The following is a 22,079-nucleotide window of genomic DNA, read 5'->3' on the forward strand; positions in this document are numbered from 1 at the left end:
AATGTGACCATTTTAAAGACCCTTTGTGATAAGGCAGCTCAGGCTGGCCTGTTTGGACAAGATGTAACATTTTAGAACATTGAAGAACATCAGATCACTGTAGAACATCAGAACACCATAGAGCATCAGATCATTGAAGAATGTCACAACACTGTAGAACATGGGAACACTGTAGAACATGGGAACACTGTTGTAGTATTGGACCTCTTATATTGGCTCTCAATTCAAAAACAAATGCGAGGGAATTGAACGTAGCCTCATCTTCTCCCAGGGGAAGTGATTTGATTTTAATATTTTTTAATACCCCCAGTGTCTGTTACACCTGTAGTGTGTGAATACACCTCCCCAAAAAGAGAGACAGACACACACACACAGTCAGACAGACACACACATACAGTCAGACAGACAGACACACACACACATGCATACAGTCAGACAGAAACAAACACACACATACAGTCAGACAGACAGAAAACCGTAATCCTCTGGTTAATACTCTTCTCACTCGAAATCCTACTCAGAGCCATTGTGGTGAAAATGCTGTAACACGACTCCTGTGCTCTGCAGGGGGAAGAGAGAGGGGACACAGGCGGAGAGATTATTTAGGTGGGTGTTGTAAAAGGGTAGCAAGAAAAGGGGGGCGACAAGGGGAGTGTTGAGAAGAAAAGGGGGGTTTAGGGGCTAATTTGGAAGGATAGCAGAATGGGGGGGTGGGGGCGAGGATTCCCCAGGGAAGGGGATGATGGGGGTCGGGGAGCGTGCCCAGGGAGGGGAAACAGACAGACGGTGAATACAGGATGCTGAACTCACTGCTGTTCCCTCTTTTCACCAGTAGAATTATCATATACATCTATCAAATCAGCCAGGATACCATGAATGATAAATGATCCGCCTTGATGGATTAGTTAATTTCAGAATCTATAAGTGACTGACAAAATGGTTTCCATAAGAATCATGGCTGTATTATATGATGTTGTTTTAGTTGTCTTTCATGTGCATGATTTGACCTGGAACTCTGTTGTTAAAGGCAGATGTTATGTTAGATAATAGGATCCATCCTACCTTAGTAATATTGGAAATATAGTTTTTCAGTTAATGCCATTCCAAAAGCAGTGACACACTCTGTCGCTCATAAATAAGATAGTCTTACAAGATATGTTTTTTTATTGCTTTTTTTGCCAGTATGTTATAACTGACCTATTTCTTTTTGACTCTTTCTCCCTCTCTCTCCAACTTCTCTCCCACACCACTCCTCTGCCCTCTCCTGTCTCACCTCCAGAGTTGTGGGAGGTACCGTTTGAGGACATCTCAGAGCTGCAGTGGGTTGGCAGTGGTGCCCAGGGGGCAGTCTTCCTGGGGAAGCTCCATGGACAGGAAGTAGCCGTGAAGAAGGTCCGGGACATAAAGGAGACGGACATCAGACATCTGAGGAAGCTCAAACACCCCAATATTATCACCTTCAAGTGAGAATCTTATCCTGTCCTTTAATCCTTAGCTTTATTTTAGACCTAACGCTTACCCCTAACCCTAGCAATGCAAGGGAAATTAGTTTAAACAAGTTAAATAACACTATTTGACACCTAAGATAAGGTTATTGACCAATTAGCACTTGAATGCAAACTGTTGTTATTTAACATGTTCATCTTCTTATCCAAAGACCCAAACAGCACTCCAGAATTTGTTCCTACTTGACACTTGGCTTCTTTTTTTAGATTAACAATTTTGGTGTGAATTCAGGAGAATGGCATGGTGTTTGTCTGTAAGCTGCAATCTGCAAGACGTTCTGTTTATCATCATCATGGAGAATAGTACTCAAATATGCGCTGCCAAACATGCGCAGCACACCAGCGACCTGCAGGCGGAGCTGTGGCCTTTTTTCTCAAACAAAATCGTAATACTGGCCAGTCCCAACCAAATCAAATGGGACTTCAGAGCGCTGTTACATTACGGTTCTATCACTTCCATCTGAATGTCCATTGGTGTGCATACCACATCAATTGTGAACTGATTACTGAAAAGCTGCCTTAAAGTTGCAGCTGTCTTCCTGCAAAAGTCTGGTCAAAGCATACTTTCCCAAGTGCAGAATTTCCATTTGAGAAGACTGTGCTGGTCAGCTTGTTTACCGTTGTTTGGGTGGATGGAAGTGTCCCAAGCTGTCCTGTTGACTTTTATTATCCCACAAGCAAATGTCTTTGTTTGGAAGGATTGTAGTCATTCATATTGGCAATCACATGATTGCGTCTCGGCAGTTGTAGGTTCAGCGTGTTGAGATGGCTTGTTATGTCACACAAATCTGGAGGTCTTTAATGTCCTTCCCCTTGCTAACCATGAAACTATGGATTTCCTCACACTACTAAAGCAAATTGATTCAGCCCTGTGCCCTGACTTAGCCGCCTACTGTGTGATATGGCATGTCTTGATACTCAGAATTCACAGTATCTGGAAATGATTGAAACTGATGATTGAAACCCCTGATGAAGAACTACTTAAATGTTACCATCTTCAGTCCGTGTTCCATCTTGCCAGGCTGTTCTCCTCCCGCATCTTCTGTATTGTCCTCCCCAGCAAACAGTTTCTCTCACTGCACATAGCAAATGCCCCATCCGTTGTCAGTCCAGTAAGTTTATCCCAACTTCACCTCATTTACACATTGTTCAACTTGTGCCATGCATTGATTTAACACCCAAGAGCTCTTCTGTAACGGATACATTGGAATTCACTCAGTGAATGAAAATTGACAACTGAGGTGTGCTGTAGCATCAGTACTCTCATCAACACCTAGTAAGCTACAAAGGACTCTTTTTCAATGAGCTGCTCTTGTAGATCGATGGCAAACTGATCCACACCATCAGCCACTGTATTTCTGCTAAGACTAACATTTGCAAATTCTTTAATTACAGCCAGACAAACCTCCCATCTGTAATGAAATGCCATTCTTTCATTGTTAACTTTCCTTCTTTTTACAATTTTCTGGCTGACCAGTTGCTAGCTACAGTGGATATAAAAAGTCTACACACCCCTGTTAAAATGCCAGGTTGTTGTGATGTAAAAGAATGAGACAAAGATAAATTATGTAAGAACCTTTTCCACCTTTAATGTGACCTATAACATGAACAGTTCCATTGAAAAACAAACTGAAATCTTTGAGAAAAAAAATAAATAAAATGGTTGCATAAGTGGGCACACCCTAAACAAATACTTTGTTGAACCACCTTTTGATTTTATTACAGCACTCAGTATTTTTGGGTAGGAGTCTATTAGCATGGCACATCTTGACTTGGTAATATTTGCCCACTCATCTTTGCAAAAGCACTCCAAATCTGTCAGATTGCAAGGACATCTCCTCTGCACAGCCCTCTTCAGATCACCCCACAGATGTTCAATTGGATTCAGGTCTGGGCTCTGGCTGGGCAATTCTTAAATGTTAATCTTCTTCTGGTGACGCCACGCTTTGGATTTGGATGTGTGTTTTGGGTCGTTGTCATACAGAAAGGTGAACTTCCTCTTCATCTTCAGCTTTCTAACGGATGCCTGAAGGTTTGGTGCCAAAATTACCTGGTATTTGGAAATGTTTATAATTCCCTCCACCCTGACTAAGGCTCCGGTTCCAGCTGAAGAAAAACAGCCCCAAAGCATGATGCTGCCACCACCATGCTTCACTGGGGATATGGTGTTCTTTGGGTGATGTGCAGTGTTGTTTTTGCGCCAAACATACCTTTTGGAATTATGGCCAAAAAGTTCAACCTTGGTTTCATCAGACCATAACACATTTTCCCACATGCATGATGTTTGTTTTTGCAAACTTCAGCCGTGCTTGGATGTTTCTCTTTGTAAGAAAAGGCTTCTGTCTTGCCACCCTACCCCATAGCCCATTCATATGAAGAATACGTAAGATTGTTGTTACATGTAGCACACAGCCAGTACTTGCCAGAAATGTCTACAGTTCCTTTAATGTTGATGTAGGCCTCTTGGAAGCCTCCCTTACCAGTTTTCTTCTCGTTTTTTCATCGATTTTGGATGGATGTCCAGTTTTTGGTAATGTCTCTGTTGTGCCATATTTTCTCCACTTGATGATGCTTTGGGAGTTCTTTTGTACCCTTCTCCTGACTGATATCTTTCAACAATGAAATCCCTTTGGAGCTTTGGAAGCTCTCTGCGGACCGTGGCTTTTGCTCTGAAATGCAACTAAGATAATGTCAGGAAAATCCTACTAGAACAGCTGAACTTTATTTGTTATTAATCAGATGCACTTTAAATGATGGCAGGTGTGTATTGACTTCTATTTAACATGAGTTTGAATGTGATTGGTTAATTCTGAACACAGCCACATCCCCAGTTATATATGCAACCAGGTTATTGTAAGGTTTTTATTTTCCATTTTCCCCCCTCGAAGATTTCAGTTTGTTTTTCAATTGAATTGTTCACATTATAGGTCGCAGTAAAAGTGGAAAAAGTTCTGACATGATTTATCTTTGTCTCATTCTTGTACATCATAAAAACCTGGCATTTTAACAGGGGTGTGTAGACTTTTTATATCCACTTTAACTAGCTAGCTAATACTTAGCTTATTCATTGCGCAGGCCTAGTTTGGCCTTGTTCCAAGTAATTCCTCTGCTTGAATTGAGCCTCTGCTAAATGGCCATCCTTAAAATGGACTAGCCTATCTGTCTTTTGCCCAAAATGGTCAGTCTGCACTAGGTTTATATTAATGTTGAGTCATGTCCCTACTTGTCTCTCTCTCCTACCTCCTGGGCTATCTGCATGCACCTACGTTCCATGCTCCCGCATCATCATGAAGCTCTATGTTGTTGTTTTTTTCACCCTCCCGTCTTCTCTTCCATTGCTCCTTCTCACCATCCCCAGGGGTATCTGCACCCAGGCTCCGTGCTACTGTATCCTGATGGAGTACTGCGCCCAGGGCCAGCTGTATGAGGTGCTGAGGGCGGGCAGGAAGATCACCCCCTCCCTTCTAATTGACTGGGCCATGGGCATCGCTGGGGGCATGAACTACCTCCACCTCCACAAGATCATCCACAGGGACCTTAAGTCACCCAAGTAAGTTACTAAAACTATATTTCTATGTAATTGCAGGTCTAGCAGCAGGTAGCCAAGCAGCTGGAGAGTTGGGCCACTTTACGCATGCTGGTTCGATTCCCTGTGCCGATAGGAGCAAGAAACATAACTAGAACTGCAGCTATTATGCACCCTGGAAAAGAATGTTTGCTAAATGACAAAACTTTAAAACATGGGTGTTTAAGAGGTAGCCTCACAGTACCAGAAAAAGACATATCATGTTGCAATTGTTATGGTTTATTTCACAGGATAGTGGGGAACATAGACAAACAGTTGGCAGGATTCAGATCCATGTTGCATCAGTAAATTTGCTGTTTAGACCTCTGGACCACACTAGGACACTATTCATTTATTTAGATTCATCTGAATATTTCTAGGCCATGGGACACTGTATGGATACACAGCTGTTGTACATTTTCTTGACTGTACCTATTCACCCCCAGCATGTTGATCACGTACGATGATGCGGTCAAGATCTCAGACTTCGGCACATCAAAAGAGATGAGTGATAAGAGCACCAAGATGTCATTCGCCGGCACTGTGGCCTGGATGGCCCCAGAAGTCATCAGGAATGAACCTGTCTCAGAGAAAGTGGACATCTGGTATATTATTTTTTTGTAATTTGTTTATCATAAATGATTTGCAGGCCAGAAAAGAGCAATCATTGAAACATTTACACAGTTGGTCCATTAAAATGTCTAAATAATTCAAATTCAGATTCAGATGTATAAGAATTGGCTGTTGAGTTGTTTTACTTCCCTTCAAAACTATTTTATTACCTACTGCGGGCTGGATGGAATTGCCTAGTGGGCCAGATACGTCCCACAGGCCTTAGCTTGCCCACCCCTGCTGTATTGCATTATTTCTTTTGATAGCAACACATCTTTACAAATCCTTTGAGTAATTCAGCAGACAATCCAGAGTGCCAAGGCCCCGCCCTCTCGTATTTTCGGTTTCTGTTTCAGTTTTTTTCTCTCTTTCTCCTGAGAGAGGAATGCTGGCTAATTCAATAATTGATTTGCCAGATGCTCGGGTGCTTTGGAGAGGTTGGAAATCTCCTCTCTAAAGCCTGTGGTCAGGCCCAGAGCCTAGAGCCCACTGCATTGGATAGAGTCTTTTTTCTGGTCTAACGGGATAATCAAATTTTCACACATTTTACACCCCCCCGTTAAACTGTGAAAAACAAGGAAAAGTACAGTACACTGCAAAAATTGTGCTATAGATGCGAAGAGGGTTCAGTGGTCTAACTAAAAAAAAATCCAGTTCTTGTCGGTAAAGAATAATCTGGATTGAACATCTTTTGACAGTTGGCTCAGACAATTTGTTAAATCAAAAAGATAATTGGATTCTATTTTATTAGACAATAAAAACAGGAGAAGTAATTTCAGCAAGTACTCCTTGTTCTTTAAAAGAATCAGACAGGACTGGTGATGTAAAACACCTGAGTACCTTCCTGCTCTGGAACAATCTATAATTGTCTGTTGATTATAATTCCAATAAAATCCACCAGAAAGGGCAGAAACTACATAAAAAAATATGGCTATAGTCTTAGGTATTGACTAAAGAAAGACTTTCTTCTGAAAAATGTATAAAGTAGGCATCATGTTTATGAATAACCTAATAAATTAGTTGGTAAAATAAGTTTCCACATGCAATTAACAATTAACAAGTATGCACTACGCAAAAGTATAATACATTTTTTCCAGCCCTAGAAGAACACTAGAAGAGGCAGCTAATATAATAATAATAATAAAGGGTTGAATTAATCAATTGATCTGCCACCAGTCAAAAACCAGGCGTGGCACAAAATGACTTATAGAAAGCATAAAACATTGCACTTTTATTAAAAGTAAAAAGATTAAACAGCTATGCTGTATAAAATCAGAGTCAGTTGGGAAAATATCTTTAATGTACCTATACCATGGCATTGGGTCTATGATCTGATACTGTATAGAAATCAAACATTTATCCCTCTATGCATTTCAGTTTAAGATATTGTATAGAACACTCGCTACAAAAAGAATGCTCAGTATTCAGGGTATTGAACAGTCCAGGCTGTGTAGTCTTTGCCATAAAAAAACAATCATGGAATAATATTTTATGGTAATGTCTATTGGTGCTAATTTCTGAAGTCCAGCAATGACTGCCAAATTCTATTAACAGAGTCTGATTGGACTTCCATACTGTACTGTTGTGCTACCTGGGGGGTGAACAGTCTGAATTCTAAAGAGCTACAGGATGAAAAGACTGTATTCTATAAATCTACAGGGTGACCAGTCTGCATTCTATAAATCTACAGGGTGACCAGTCTGCATTCTATAAATCTACAGGGTGAACAGTCTGCAATCTATAAATCTACAGGGTGAACAGTCTGCATTCTGTATATCTACAGGGTGACCAGTCTGCATTCTATAAATCTACAGGGTGAACAGTCTGCAATCTATAAATCTACAGGGTGAACAGTCTGCATTCTATAAATCTACAGGTTGAACAGTCTGCATTCTGAAAATCTACAGGGTTAACAGTCTGCATTCTGAAAATCTACAGGGTGAACAGTCTGCATTCTATAAATCTACAGGGTGACCAGTCTGCATTCTATAAATCTACAGAGTGAACAGTCTGCATTCTATAAATCTACAGGGTGAACAGTCTGCATTCTATAAATCTACAGGGTGAACAGTCTGCAATCTATAAATCTACAGGGTGACCAGTCTGCATTCTATAAATCTACAGGTTGAACAGTCTGTATTTTATAAATCTACAGGGTGACCAGTCTGCATTCTATAAATCTACAGGGTGACCAGTCTGCATTCTGAAAATCTACAGGGTTAACAGTCTGCATTCTGAAAATCTACAGGGTGACCAGTCTGCATTCTATAAATCTACAGGGTGAACAGTCTGCATTCTATAAATCTACAGGGTGAACAGTCTGCATTCTATAAATCTACAGGGTGACCAGTCTGCATTCTATAAATCTAAAGGGTGAACAGTCTGTTTCTATAAATCTACAGGGTGACCAGTCTGCATTCTATAAATCTACAGGGTGAACAGTCTGCAATCTATAAATCTACAGGGTGAACAGTCTGCATTCTGTATATCTACAGGGTGACCAGTCTGCATTCTATAAATCTACAGGGTGACCAGTCTGCATTCTATAAATCTACAGGGTGAACAGTCTGCAATCTATAAATCTACAGGGTGAACAGTCTGCATTCTGTATATCTACAGGGTGACCAGTCTGCATTCTATAAATCTACAGGGTGAACAGTCTGCAATCTATAAATCTACAGGGTGAACAGTCTGCATTCTATAAATCTACAGGTTGAACAGTCTGTATTTTATAAATCTACAGGGTGACCAGTCTGCATTCTATAAATCTACAGGGTGACCAGTCTGCATTCTGAAAATCTACAGGGTTAACAGTCTGCATTCTGAAAATCTACAGGGTGAACAGTCTGCATTCTATAAATCTACAGGGTGACCAGTCTGCATTCTATAAATCTACAGAGTGAACAGTCTGCATTCTATAAATCTACAGGGTGAACAGTCTGCATTCTATAAATCTACAGGGTGAACAGTCTGCAATCTATAAATCTACAGGGTGACCAGTCTGCATTCTATAAATCTACAGGTTGAACAGTCTGTATTTTATAAATCTACAGGGTGACCAGTCTGCATTCTATAAATCTACAGGGTGACCAGTCTGCATTCTGAAAATCTACAGGGTTAACAGTCTGCATTCTGAAAATCTACAGGGTGACCAGTCTGCATTCTATAAATCTACAGGGTGAACAGTCTGCATTCTATAAATCTACAGGGTGAACAGTCTGCATTCTATAAATCTACAGGGTGACCAGTCTGCATTCTATAAATCTAAAGGGTGAACAGTCTGTTTCTATAAATCTACAGGGTGACCAGTCTGCATTCTATAAATCTACAGGGTGACCAGTCTGCATTCTATAAATCTACAGAGTGAACAGTCTGCATTCTATAAATCTACAGGGTGAACAGTCTGTTCATACTGTTTAATTCCAACAACAATAAACAAGCAGCCAGAGGCAGACTGTAAAAAATAATCATAATAAGCTCCCTCCCACACAACACTATTGGTGCCCTCTCGCATACAAAGGATGTGATTGGTCCTTACCAGAGTCGTCATGGAGATATACGGTGCCATCAACAACAACATTTCCATGGTTATCCCCATGGGAAAGGAACCTCCTTTATCCCCCAGACTTTACCTGACGCCAGGGATGGAGCCACACACTAGCCCTGAGGCATCCAGGCACACTGGCACCACACAGGAACCAGACAGGCAGCAGACAGGCACCAGACAGGCCGTCTGGCTCGCTGGCTAGCTGACTTGACTGACTGGCTGGCTAGTTAACTAACTGGCAAGCTGATTAACTGTCCGGACCTTTTGCAACTCTTTGGGATCCATGTGTGTTATTTCAAGGATGAAAACAATAAAAGAGTGTACATGAAGTAAAATAAGCCAAAACAAACAAATGAAAAACAACAGTAAACTGCGGGTTCTGTTGTGATTTCAGTGTGGTCTTAGAGATAAGTCAGAGCTCATGGATGTTGCTCTGTCTCCCTGTAGGTCGTTTGGTGTGGTGCTGTGGGAGATGCTAACCGGAGAAGTGCCATATAAAGATGTGGACTCCTCAGCCATCATCTGGGGAGTCGGCAATAACAGCCTGAACCTTCCCGTCCCAGAGAGTTGCCCAGACGGATTCAAAATCCTGCTGCGACAGTGCTGGTGAGAGAGAGATGGAAGGGGCAGAGAAGAATTGGAGGATCATCAGAAATCCAGAGATTGATTGAGTGGGTGGAGGAGAGGATGAGGAAGTTGTGGAGGACCGAAAATACACCTCCACCTACGCCCCAAAAAAAGAAGTGGACATAGTTTAATGTTGTGGTTCTTTCGTTCTGGTCCCAGGAGCTGTAAGCCCAGAAATCGCCCTTCGTTCCGCCAGATCCTCCTACATCTGGACATCGCCTCAGCTGACCTGCTGTCTACCCCACAGGAGACTTACTTCAAGTCTCAGGTGAAGCAGAACATATTAGAGAGAACTGCTCCTCAACCCCAGTCCCACAAGATATGTGTGTCAAACATATTAGAGTAGATTTGACTAAAGTATCATAGAGAACTGCTCCTCAACCCCAGTCCCACAAGATACGTGTGTCAAACATATTAGAGTAGATTTGACTAAAGTATCATAGAGAACTGCTGCCCAACCCCAGTTCCACAAGATACGTGTGTCAAACATATGTCACATTAGTAAATATAACAAAATCGAAAAATAGAGTGGACATGTTTAAGGTTCATGACATAACAGTATATCTCTGTGGGAACAGTAAAGTGCCATCCTGCAATTCAGGGTTACACCATTTTAGTTGCCAGTTGCAAGGAGTTCTATTTATAACCAAAACCGGCAAGTTGTAGAGATGCAGGGGGCTGCCGCACTGGCCGTCCTTGGCGCAGTAAGGGCTAAGGGAAGCTTTCACTTCTCCACCGTGGGGATTTGATCTAGCAGCCTTTCAGTTACTGGTTAGTGGTCAAATGCTCTAATTGTTAGGCTACCTGCCACTCAATGACTTCTGACCATGCTAAAGCCCCTAGCAACTATTTCCACTCAATACCAATGTGTCTGTCCAGCAAGGGAAGGCATACATACTGGATGTTCTAAGGCTGTACTGTATGTACACCATATATTCACACAACCTCACTGAACAGACAGAAATCATTTCCTTCCACTGGCAAGCCCCCAGATTACCACTGGTGACACAAATACCACTGTGAAGACCCCCTTTCTCCTCCCTCCCTCCCTCCTTTCCCTCTCTCTCCCCTGTTCCCCTCCTCTCCTCCCACTCCTAATTTCCCCCTCTTTTCCCTTTCACCTCCCTTCTGACCCGCTCCTCCATATCTGCCTGTCTTCTTCACCCACCCCCACCCTCATTTTATAATCGATTCTTCCTGTGACAGCAGCTAGAAGTATAAGCTGGTAGACTATTGATTGTTTTAATGGGGTGGAGGAAAGGGGGAAGGACATGGAGGTATGAAGGATGAGAGGGATGTCTGCAGGCAGAAGAGGGCTGCTGAACTCCATTAGCTTAATAACCAAACACACACACATACAGAGAGACTGTGATGGATGGATCACGCAAACACCCTGTAGACACACACACACTCTCTCTCCCCCCAAACACTCTCTCTCCCCCCAAACACTCTCTCCTATGTATCTGTAGTTGTACAACACATGCCAGATATCGGCTGAAGGGATTGGTCGAAGTCAGAATGATACGCAGGCAGGACGATGTCCTTATAGAATGTATTCACAGGGCTCACGGTCATGGCTGACACAGATGCCCTGTCTGTGCACCTGATCCGGGCCCACACCGCGGCCTGTGTTAACTGTCTCTGCACCACAGGCGGAGTGGCGAGAAGAGGTGAAGCAGCACTTTGAGAAAATCAAGTCCGAGGGGACGTGCATACACCGGCTGGACGAGGAGATGATCATACGACGCAAAGAGGAGCTCAGGTAGAGAGGGACCAGAAGGACGGAGGGATTGGTTTTAATGCAGAAGATATATGCAGGTGGTTGATATTGGATACCCTCAACTTAAAGCTGAACCTCATAGTCATTGTTTCATTTACAAACGTGTTGGAGTTCAGAGCCAAAACAACTTTTTTTCTAAATAAACACATATATACAGAAATAGAAGCAAGCAGTAAATTCCTAACTGTGTCCAGTGGAAATAATAATAGTGTACTCGGTCGAGTCAAGGGAGTGTGATGGCAATTTCATCAATCAGAACTCTTAAAGGAGTAAGGACAGAGAGAAAAAATTATTGGCATAATTAACAGTTTATTTGCAAATAGAGAGACGCTCCAAACGTTTACAGAATAATAATCTGAGGAGTCTCAAAATTAATACATGACAATCATCAGTACTAATAGGGGGAAAAGGGGGTGTGGAAAGATGGTGCCCATCTGTTTTGTGTCACATAGGTTTTACCCAAAGGGGGGGCTGTCCACCCACCTTATCCTTCCTGCCATAATGTTTACTGTTGCGTTTACCTAAAGAAGCCAATTGCTACTACTTCCCCCCAAGGACCACATCCCTCTTCTTATCCAAACATGTGGACTCAGTACCTTTAACTAGTAACCCATTTATACATGTATAGGACCAAGTATACATCAGTTCAAGAATTTCCACAACAGTAGAGATACATTCAGTTACATATAGTGGAAAGATAATAGAGTACCCGGTTGAGTCAAGGGAAAGATACATTCAGTTACATATAGTGGAAAGATAATAGAGTACCGGTCGAGTCAAGGGAAAGATACATTTAGTTACATATAGTGGAAAGATAATAGAGTACCCGGTCGAGTCAAGGGAAAGATACATTCAGTTACATATAGTGGAAAGATAATAGAGTACCCGGTCGAGTCAAGGGAAAGATACATTCAGTTACATATAGTGGAAAGATAATAGAGTACCCGGTCGAGTCAAGGGAAAGATACATTCAGTTACATATAGTGGAAAGATAATAGAGTACCCGGTCGAGTCAAGGGAAAGATACATTCAGTTACATATAGTGGAAAGATAATAGAGTACCCGGTCGAGTCAAGGGAAAGATACATTCAGTTACATATAGTGGAAAGATAATAGAGTACCCGGTCGAGTCCAGGGAAAGATACATTCAGTTACATATAGTGGAAAGATAATAGAGTACCCGGTCGAGTCCAGGGAAAGATACATTCAGTTACATATAGTGGAAAGATAATAGAGTACCCGGTCGAATCAAGGGAAAGATACATTCAGTTATTTATTGGAATTGCAGCATAGTTGTCTTCACAGATGCTCCATACGTCATCTCATCATTAGATGGTTGTTCTCACTGATATATACTAGATGAGCGTGTCTCTCTAGAACAGTGCATTCATTCCACAACACAGAGGCCACTATCATGACATCCCCCAAGCCCAATGGCTAATTACACAGTCACAAGCCAGAACATGGAAAGAACGTGACTTTCGGAGAGCTTGACTTTCTGAAATCATGACCTCCTGAGAGAGAATCCATTATCGTAATACAATCAGAAACATACATTCATGTAGTCATAATACAATCAGAAACATACATTCATGTAGTCATAATACAATCAGAAACATACATTCATGTAGTCATAATACAATCAGAAACATACATTCATGTAGTCATAATACAATCAGAAACATACATTCATGTAGTCATAATACAATCAGAAACATACATTCATGTAGTCATAATACAATCAGGAACATACATTCATGTAGTCATAATACAATCAGAAACATACATTCATGTAGTCATAATACAATCAGAAACATACATTCATGTAGTCGTAATACAATCAGAATACTACAGTGCATTGTTTTAACCCTGTTTTAAACCCTGCTCTCTTTTCCTTTGCTCTCCCTCTCTCTATGTAACTATCTCCTTGTCCCCTTATTTGTCACTTCTTTCTCTCCCTCCCTCTCTCTCACCCCTACTCTCTCACCCCTCTCCCTTTAGACATGCCCTGGACATCAGGGAGCACTATGAGAGGAAGCTGGAGAGAGCCAACAACCTGTACATGGAGCTGAATGCTGTCATGTTGCAGCTGGAGCTGAAGGAGAAAGAGCTACTCAAGTAATAATCCAATGTGTTGTAGCCCTGCTTACACACAATGTCCACCTGTGTGTAGAATACTCACATTCCACCTGTGTGTAGAATACTCACATTCCACCTGTGTGTAGAATACTCACATTCCACCTGTGTGTAGAATACTCACATTCCACCTGTGATGGCAATTCTATCGATCAGAACTCTTAAATGAGGAAGTTCTCTTGGCACAATTAATAGTTTGCAAATAGAGAGACACGTCAAACAATTAGACGTGTTGGAGTTCAGAGCCAAAACAACTTTTTTTCTAAATAAACACATATATACAGAAATAGAAGCAAGCAGTAAATTCCTAACTGTGTCCAGTGGAAATAATAATAGTGTACTCGGTCGAGTCAAGGGAGTGTGATGGCAATTTCATCAATCAGAACTCTTAAAGGAGTAAGGACAGAGAGAAAAAATTATTGGCATAATTAACAGTTTATTTGCAAATAGAGAGACGCTCCAAACGTTTACAGAATAATAATCTGAGGAGTCTCTAAATTAATACATGACAATCAACAGTACTTATAGTGGAAAAAGGGGTGTGGTAAGATGCTGCCCATCTGTCTTTTGTCTCATAGGTTTTACCCAAAGGGAGGGCTGTCCCCCCACCTTATCCTTCCTGCCATAATGTTTACTGTTGTGTTTACCTAAAGAGGTCAATTGCCCCTACTTCCCCCCAAAGGCTACATTCCTAAGGAACAAAGGACAGATACCCTTATTGGTTTAAGCAGATAAACAGATGGTCAGAGTACCTAATAAACCTCTGATATTATACAGACGTGTGTCACAATCAAAGTAAAGAGTTACATACCTGGTAATAGAAAGACAGACATTTTCTCAAATGTACCTTAGTTCAAATATTTCCACAACACCCTGCAGAAGACACATAGGACACATAGGATCTAACTAATATTTGTGTTTATTAGGAATTATTGGAAAATATGTAAATGATAAATGTGATTCACTCTGGATAAGAGCTGCCTGCTCAATGATTATGATGGCTAAGATAAACAAACAATAAAACGGTGCATGTTATACAGGAGGGAGCAGTCTTTGGATAAAAAGTACCCAGGATGCATCAAACACCACAGCTCCAGACAAGAGCGCTCATCCAACTCAATGGAGAAACTCATCAAGAAACGCAACGTACCTCAGAAACTGCCCTCTCACAGCAAAAGGTGAGCAGGGAGGAACAACATGATCCAAAAACATGGTTTTAACAGTTTATCTGACTGACCTTAATGCAGTTAATGTTTTAAGTTAATGTTTCAAATTATATTTTTCTACAAAATATATTTGAATGCCTAAGATGTTCCCTGTTTACATTTCCTCGCCGGGTGACCCGGCCAGTTTGCAGTGACTTGTTCTTTCCTTATACTTGCTTTAGACACTCGCAGTCCTATCCTTCCCTCCCTAAACCACCCTGGGCTAGCTAGTACTATACCAGTCAGTCCTATCCTTCCCTCCCTAAACCACCCTGGGCTAGCTAGTACTATACCAGTCAGTCCTATCCTTCCCTCCCTAAACCACCCTGGGCTAGCTAGTACTATACCAGTCAGTCCTATCCTTCCCTCCCTAAACCACCCTGGGCTAGCTAGTACTATACCAGTCAGTCCTATCCTTCCCTCCCTAAACCACCCTGGGCTAGCTAGTACTATACCAGTCAGTCCTATCCTTCCCTCCCTAAACCACCCTGGGCTAGCTAGTACTATACCAGTCAGTCCTATCCTTCCCTCCCTAAACCACCCTGGGCTAGCTAGTACTATACCAGTCAGTCCTATCCTTCCCTCCCTAAACCACCCTGGGCTAGCTAGTACTATACCAGTCAGTCCTATCCTTCCCTCCCTAAACCACCTTGGGCTAGCTAGTACTATACCAGTCAGTCCTATCCTTCCCTCCCTAAACCACCCTGGGCTAGCTAGTACTATACCAGTCAGTCCTATCCTTCCCTCCCTAAACCACCCTGGGCTAGCTAGTACTATACCAGTCTTGTTCGCTGAGGGAAGACGAAGAAACTTGTTGTGTTATTGTTTAGAGGCAGGATACTACACAGTGCCCCTCTTAATGAATCTCATGTCAAAAGCAGAAATACCTTTCAAAAGCATTATACTAATGCTAACATTATAATAACTTGCAGGTTTTGCTCAAAATGAGGTGCGTTTACGATTTAGAAATAGAAAAACAACACAAGGGATGCTTTGATTGTCTTCAAATGTTGTTTATTTCTGTTACATTATTTAAATGTAACAGCATTACTTAGGTACAGTTGAACACTCATTGCATACTGTTTCTGAACATACTAGGAGATAAGGGAAAGGCTGAAGCTTTATCAATTCCTCTTGACCAGACTTGGACTCTCAAAAACATTTTGTCCTAACTCACTGTGTCTCAGTAGGCCAGACCTTCTAAAGTCTGAGGTGATCCTACCGAAGCTGGACTCCTCTATGACCCAGGTGACCATACCCTCCTGCCCCCAGAAGGGCTCCACGTCCCCGGGAAGGTCGCGTCGGGCTAAGCCCCGCTACAGGAAGGCCGGGAAGGGCAGCAGTGGAGACTTGGCTGGGCTGAAGGCAGCCCTGTCCTCCACACTGGGCTTGACTAATGCCATGCCACTGGCCACCACCACCACTCCCTGGTATTCATATTGAAAACTTGCTTCTCCATAGATTGATGTGCAAATGTATTGTCTGGATTTCAATTTGTTTTCCTGTGATTCTTCGTAGCCTCTCACTGCTGTCTTCTCTATTTTGCTGTAGCCCATAAATAAAGGTTTGCTCTCCTCCCAGCAGCAAGCAGCACTTAGACCCCAGCGCGGCCCTGAGAGGCCTTCAGCACGACCTGCTACTGAAGAAGATGTCCTCCTCCAGCCCTGACCTCATCTCCACCACCCTGGAGGCAGAGGGCCGTCGCAGGGGACAGGAGAGACCTGGCCTGGAGAGAGCAGGGAGCCAGAGCGCCTCCGCTGGCCTGGGAGGAGGAGTAGGAGGTGATGAATAATCTCAAAGGGGAATTGGCTGTTAATGTAGAATGTGTATTTGGCATCTTCAAATCGCACCTTATTCCATAAATGGCCATTTTACGCTGCAGTGCAGTGAATATCAATACTGTTTAATTTCTATTTGTCTATGGCCCACTTGGTCCTGGAACCAAACAAGATGTTTATGGTACGGGCCATGAAGCAAGTAGGACCTCGTCTGGTTGCAAATGACCGGCAATGACGGGTTTGAATCCCGCCCACTGCTGTCAGGAGAAAGTCTCTCCTCAGTCGTTCACCACTGTCTCTATCCAATAAAGCAAGACATTTGGATCATTTCTAGGTCTGTGTTTAAGAAGTAAGGAAACCAATACTAGTTTTGATTTTTCCGACTTACAGCCGGGAAAGGAGGCGGAGGAGTGGGGACGGCAGATGGAGGAGTAGGGACGGATGACCAGACGGAGACCCCACCTCGTAGTGACACCCCCAGCGAGGATGCAGCCTCCATCCCATTCTCCAGCAGCCCTGACTCCCCCTGCGGGAGGGGCGCGTCAGCAGGGAGGGGGTCAGGGCTTGGAGGCCCAGGGCTTGGAGGCCCAGGGAGAATACCCCAGGATGGGGAGGATAAGGAGGAGGGAACAGGGATTGTCAGGTCACCCCGAAGCCAACACCTGACGCCTGCAGCCCTGCTTTACCGGAAACAGGTCACACGCAAACAAGTAGGTCTGCGTCCGTGTGGTACTAAAGACAATCTGTGGTACTAAAGACACTCTGTGGTACTAAAGACAATCTGTGGTACTAAAGACACTCTGTGGTACTAAAGACAATCTGTGGTACTAAAGACACTCTGTGGTACTAAAGACAATCTGTGGTACTAAAGACACTCTGTGGTACTAAAGACAATCTGTGGTACTAAAGACACTCTGTGGTACTAAAGACAATCTGTGGTACTAAAGACACTCTGTGGTACTAAAGACAATCTGTGGTACTAAAGACACTCTGTGGTACTAAAGACAATCTGTGGTACTAAAGACACTCTGTGGTACTAAAGACACTAACTAGCGAGTCTGCCAAAGCTATTTCATTTCATGGCATAAGAACATATTTTTTTCTTTCATGGCAAAACAACATACTTTTTTCTTTCATTCGTGAATGACATTGATACAATAACTATCAAGAAAGGTGACGATAACTAACTTTTTCATCAAGTGAAAAGACAAGAGAATCGTGGAATCTACCAGAAATAATAAATGTTGTTGCTCTCAATATATTTGAATGTAGGTCTTTCATATGAGAGACACTGTCATTAACCACTACGCCACGGCATTACAAGTTTCAGCAGTCGCTAGACTCCATTGAGGATTGTGTTAAATAGGCTTACTAGTATCTACTAACTTCCTAGGATTAATCGTAAGAATCGAGCAATTGCTAGCAAGACTGAACATGAATTATTCTATGCCAGAAACAGTTGCAATATAACCATATACAGTTTCATTTTAGGCTTACAATAACGGAACTACTGTATGTTGTAGTCAGCAAATGTGTTTGTCTATCCTGACCCAAAACGCCTGCACGGATGCGTACTTCGAAAGTCCACCAGAAACAATCGCAATATAACCGTAAACTGTTTTATTTCAGGCTTACCATAATGTAGATATGGTTTTAGCCAGCTAAGTTTTAGTCTATAGTTCACAAGTCCGCTTCTCTAACCACTACGCTTTTTAACAATGGGCAGTCAGTCACTCACTCACGAGTCATTCGCTGTTCTTAGCCAGCTCCGCTTACGCGGTCCGGCAAAAATGGTTGTACGATATGATTATTTATTTCCTCCTTTCCAGAGACGCGGCGTATCCTCGGAAGAGGAGGAGGGAGAGGTAGACAGCGAGGTAGACCTGCCACGGAGACGGTGAGAACATAACGTCTGCTACGATGTGGTCGAGCTTTAGCAAGTACAACCAAGTCAGAATTGAGCTTGCATCACAACGTTTTTGAGAGACCTGTTATTTAATGAAAGTCCTGTTGCCCTCAACCCAGGCGGCCAGTGAGCATCACCAAGTGCCAGTCCTTGTCCACCTTCAGCTCAGAGAACCTGTCTGCAGTGTCCGTGTCGGATGGAGAGGAGGGGAACACCAGCGACCACTCCCACAGCGGCACGCCGGATGTTGTCAGCACCAACACGGATGAGCGGCTGGACGACAAGAGCGATGACCTCCTTTCCCAGGGCTCAGAGATTCCCGCCGATCCCTCCCTTGACCCCGCCGACGGCCTGTCTGAGAAGGAGGCGGCCATCCGTCAGGTCAAGACCCAGCTCCACACGGAGCAGACATATGAGGTAGGTGATGACAGGGTTTCCGTGGCAACTAAAGAGCTATGAAGGTGGGATACTGTAACAGCTATGACAAATGGTTACCTTGACAACAATAGTTGAGGTTGGCTTACCATAAGAGCAGTTATGTATAGCAACTGACCGAGATTATACAATGTTATGTATACAAGTGTCAGAAACCCAGTTATAATGCATGCTCATTTTATGGCCCCCATCAATAAAACAGGATATAGGGAAACATTTTGATTTGGGTCGATTACATTTAAATCTTAGCCAAATCAAAAAAGTAAGCCAAAATTTGAAAAGCATTGAAGAGAAAAATATACTCAAGTAACTGAAAATCATTATTTTCCCTGACCACCTTTAGAGGAAATCTTGTTTCCAGGTCAGTTAAAAATACATTGGTGACCCGGCCAAAAAGGTATTAATAAGGCCAGGCGGCACAAAGCGGTAACGCCACCATCACATCCTCTGAATGTAACTATGCCTCTGTTCTCGAATCCAGGTCCTCTATGACGACTCTGACTGTGACAGTACGGAGCTGGACCACTCAGGCTGCACAGAACTCCAACCCCAGAGGCCCCCCAGCACCAACTGGTGAAAAGGGACAGGCCCCAGCGGGCGCGGACTGAGACCCCCCCAGACCTCAGCACCAAGCATCTCGGGCAGGACTATGTGCAGCCAAACCTCACATCCCAGCCATAGTTTTGACTGGCTGATGTCACCTCACGTACAGGGAAGTCTGCAAGGCCACAATGCTGATGTAATGCTACATGTCAAAGGGTCCTCCACTACTCCCTCCATTGGTAATCACTTTGTGGTTTGAGGTTTTGTCAAGAAATGTGACATAGTGAATCTTTTTTGTCTAAGTTATGTGTCATCATCAAGCCCTCATTAAGATGTTAACGTTTATAGAGTTGTATTTTTTTAAGTTTACTTGATTTATAAGGTGTAATTCATGTCAGATATCTTTTGTTTCCTCACAAGCACTATGCACTGAGTGTAATTGAAATTAATTTAGTGTTAGAGAGAAAATTCAATGTTTACATTCTTTTTAAATTGTTTACATTTTCACATATTTATTATTTTATTGCATCAGGGATTTTGTTGGCCGCATTTTTATACAATGTTATTTATTTTTTAGCTAACAGTAACTGTATGTAAATATCTGACCTCACACTTGTATAGAGTTCAAATGTGAGACTAAGACTGACTCGTTTGACACCACTACATGACGCTATTATTTTGAACCAGACAGTACATAACAGGTGCTTTCAGCGGGGCACAACATTGATAGCTCAGACAGAAATGTTATGTAGAATAAACGTGCCTTTCTTAGAATAAAGGATTCATGTCAGCTCTATGAATAACATTTCTATCTGAAATATTCACTGTTTGCCCTGAACATAGATATCTGCTATAGGTCCGAGACCAGACCCAGTTCCTGACAATGGTGATGGGGCATTACTTATCATAGAAATTAAATTAAATAATTTCTATGGCATTAGATAGATGTTGAAGAGAGGAGAACAAAAATAGTTTAAGAACAAGCAATAGATCTACCAACACTGAATCATTCCCCTGGCTCCACCATGGAGTACACTAATCATACAGCCCTTTTCTTTCAGGGTCTGACAGGAGTTGTTTTTGTAGATTCACTTTTTTTTTAAATTATATTTGGTATTGCAGTGTTTATACTGTATAAAAATGCAGCACCACTTACTAGTACTTTTGAGGAGAAAACCTCAGGTCAAATCTCAAGTGGCAGTCCCATACCCATATATATGACACTACTTCATAAGGAACAGAATGTCATTGGAGGTGAAGTGTCGGTCACTGACCGCTAGACCAGTTTCGCTAAAGCATGCTTGTAATATAGGATGTATGGGTTGTATTGTATTTTTGTCCAAATGCGGATGTTAGTCAGAGCATGAGGCTCAGATCACAGGGCTGAGTAACCCATAGAAATCTAATCTATAGAACCAAGGAGTGCCAGTGCTATGGCTCACCACTCACACTACCAGAGCCATTTACATACTGGCACTAACCATCCATTTCTGTGGAAATTGTCAAACACAACATCCACACAAGAATTTCCTCCTAATCCAACTGGTTTTCTGGGCCAAACAAAAAGGCTGCGTCACTGTTCCTCACCTAAATGCCAATGGATTGAAAAGGACTTGTGAAGAAATATGGTGGAACCACAATTACAAATCCAATGATTTTTCCAAGTCCATGTGGGCATGTGCAAACTGGTTCAGAATTGGGACATGAGCCAGGACTGTTTCAAACGCCCTACTTCTATCCTCTCCTGTGTACAGCACTGACATGATTCTGTTGGGACTAATCGATAAAATGACTCAGTAGGTTCCATTTGATAAGCTATAAAAAAGGCAGCTCCTGTGTTCTTAAGGTTTTATAGATCATTAAGTTGGATTTTGAACCCTATAAAGAATAGTTGCTGCATGTGCAACAGCTAATTGGGATGCATATAAACAAATAGTGTTTATTTTCTGTAATACATCAATTTGTAACTGTGTTAAAAAAGCTACATCTATTCTCTCCCCTTGTCAAGCATTAACTATAAGACAAATAGGTGTTATACTGGACATCATCCAGAAAAATGCAGATGTCATTTTGTTGCCAATTCAGCAAAAGACCACTGCCCTCTAGTGACTAGCAAACAAAAATAGGTTATTCTAGTACATTTTTAATTACCATGGTGCCAGAACTGTCTTAACAACTCTATGATCAATGTCACATTAATGTTTGTGCAGAACAAAACTTTTAGAGATCTGGAGCCAAGCTGGTATCCAATATGCTGAATTAAGACTCCCAATTCTGTAGAAAATATACTTTGGTTTTTATATTGCATTATGTATTGTATCTGTGTACAATAAATATATTTAAGAAACAAACTAAGACAAATAAAAAAAACTCACTTAAAAAAATGGAAATGCAGTTGTTTTCGGTTTGACGCAGAGCAGGTTTTTGTTAGGTTTTCATA

The 22,079-nt window shown here is 42.2% G+C and overlaps 1 protein-coding gene across 6 annotated transcripts in view; it reads left to right on the plus strand.

Annotated features, from left to right (window-relative positions):
* LOC105030567 (mitogen-activated protein kinase kinase kinase 12) overlaps positions 1–22,004 on the plus strand; it is a 57,970-nt gene extending 35,966 nt beyond the window's left edge. For 4 of the 6 annotated variants that reach the window (XM_013131895.4, XM_013131896.4, XM_013131894.4 and 1 more), the window contains exons 3-16: positions 1,280–1,463; positions 4,864–5,055; positions 5,517–5,675; positions 9,677–9,835; positions 10,016–10,124; positions 11,509–11,618; positions 13,638–13,754; positions 14,813–14,950; positions 16,165–16,407; positions 16,559–16,758; positions 17,146–17,465; positions 18,585–18,652; positions 18,781–19,078; positions 19,578–22,004. In XM_013131895.4, the coding sequence (XP_012987349.3) occupies positions 1,280–1,463; positions 4,864–5,055; positions 5,517–5,675; positions 9,677–9,835; positions 10,016–10,124; positions 11,509–11,618; positions 13,638–13,754; positions 14,813–14,950; positions 16,165–16,407; positions 16,559–16,758; positions 17,146–17,465; positions 18,585–18,652; positions 18,781–19,078; positions 19,578–19,673 (2,393 nt within the window). In that variant the 3' untranslated portion in view covers positions 19,674–22,004. The remainder of the gene's footprint in view (positions 1–1,279; positions 1,464–4,863; positions 5,056–5,516; positions 5,676–9,676; positions 9,836–10,015; positions 10,125–11,508; positions 11,619–13,637; positions 13,755–14,812; positions 14,951–16,164; positions 16,408–16,558; positions 16,759–17,145; positions 17,466–18,584; positions 18,653–18,780; positions 19,079–19,577) is intronic. The other 2 variants (XM_020045129.3, XM_010904501.4) reach the window with 2 other exon arrangements.
* Positions 22,005–22,079: the final 75 nt, after the last annotated feature.

The sequence above is a fragment of the Esox lucius genome, chromosome 17, assembly GCF_011004845.1.
Source record: "Esox lucius isolate fEsoLuc1 chromosome 17, fEsoLuc1.pri, whole genome shotgun sequence".
Lineage (NCBI taxonomy): Eukaryota > Metazoa > Chordata > Actinopteri > Esociformes > Esocidae > Esox > Esox lucius.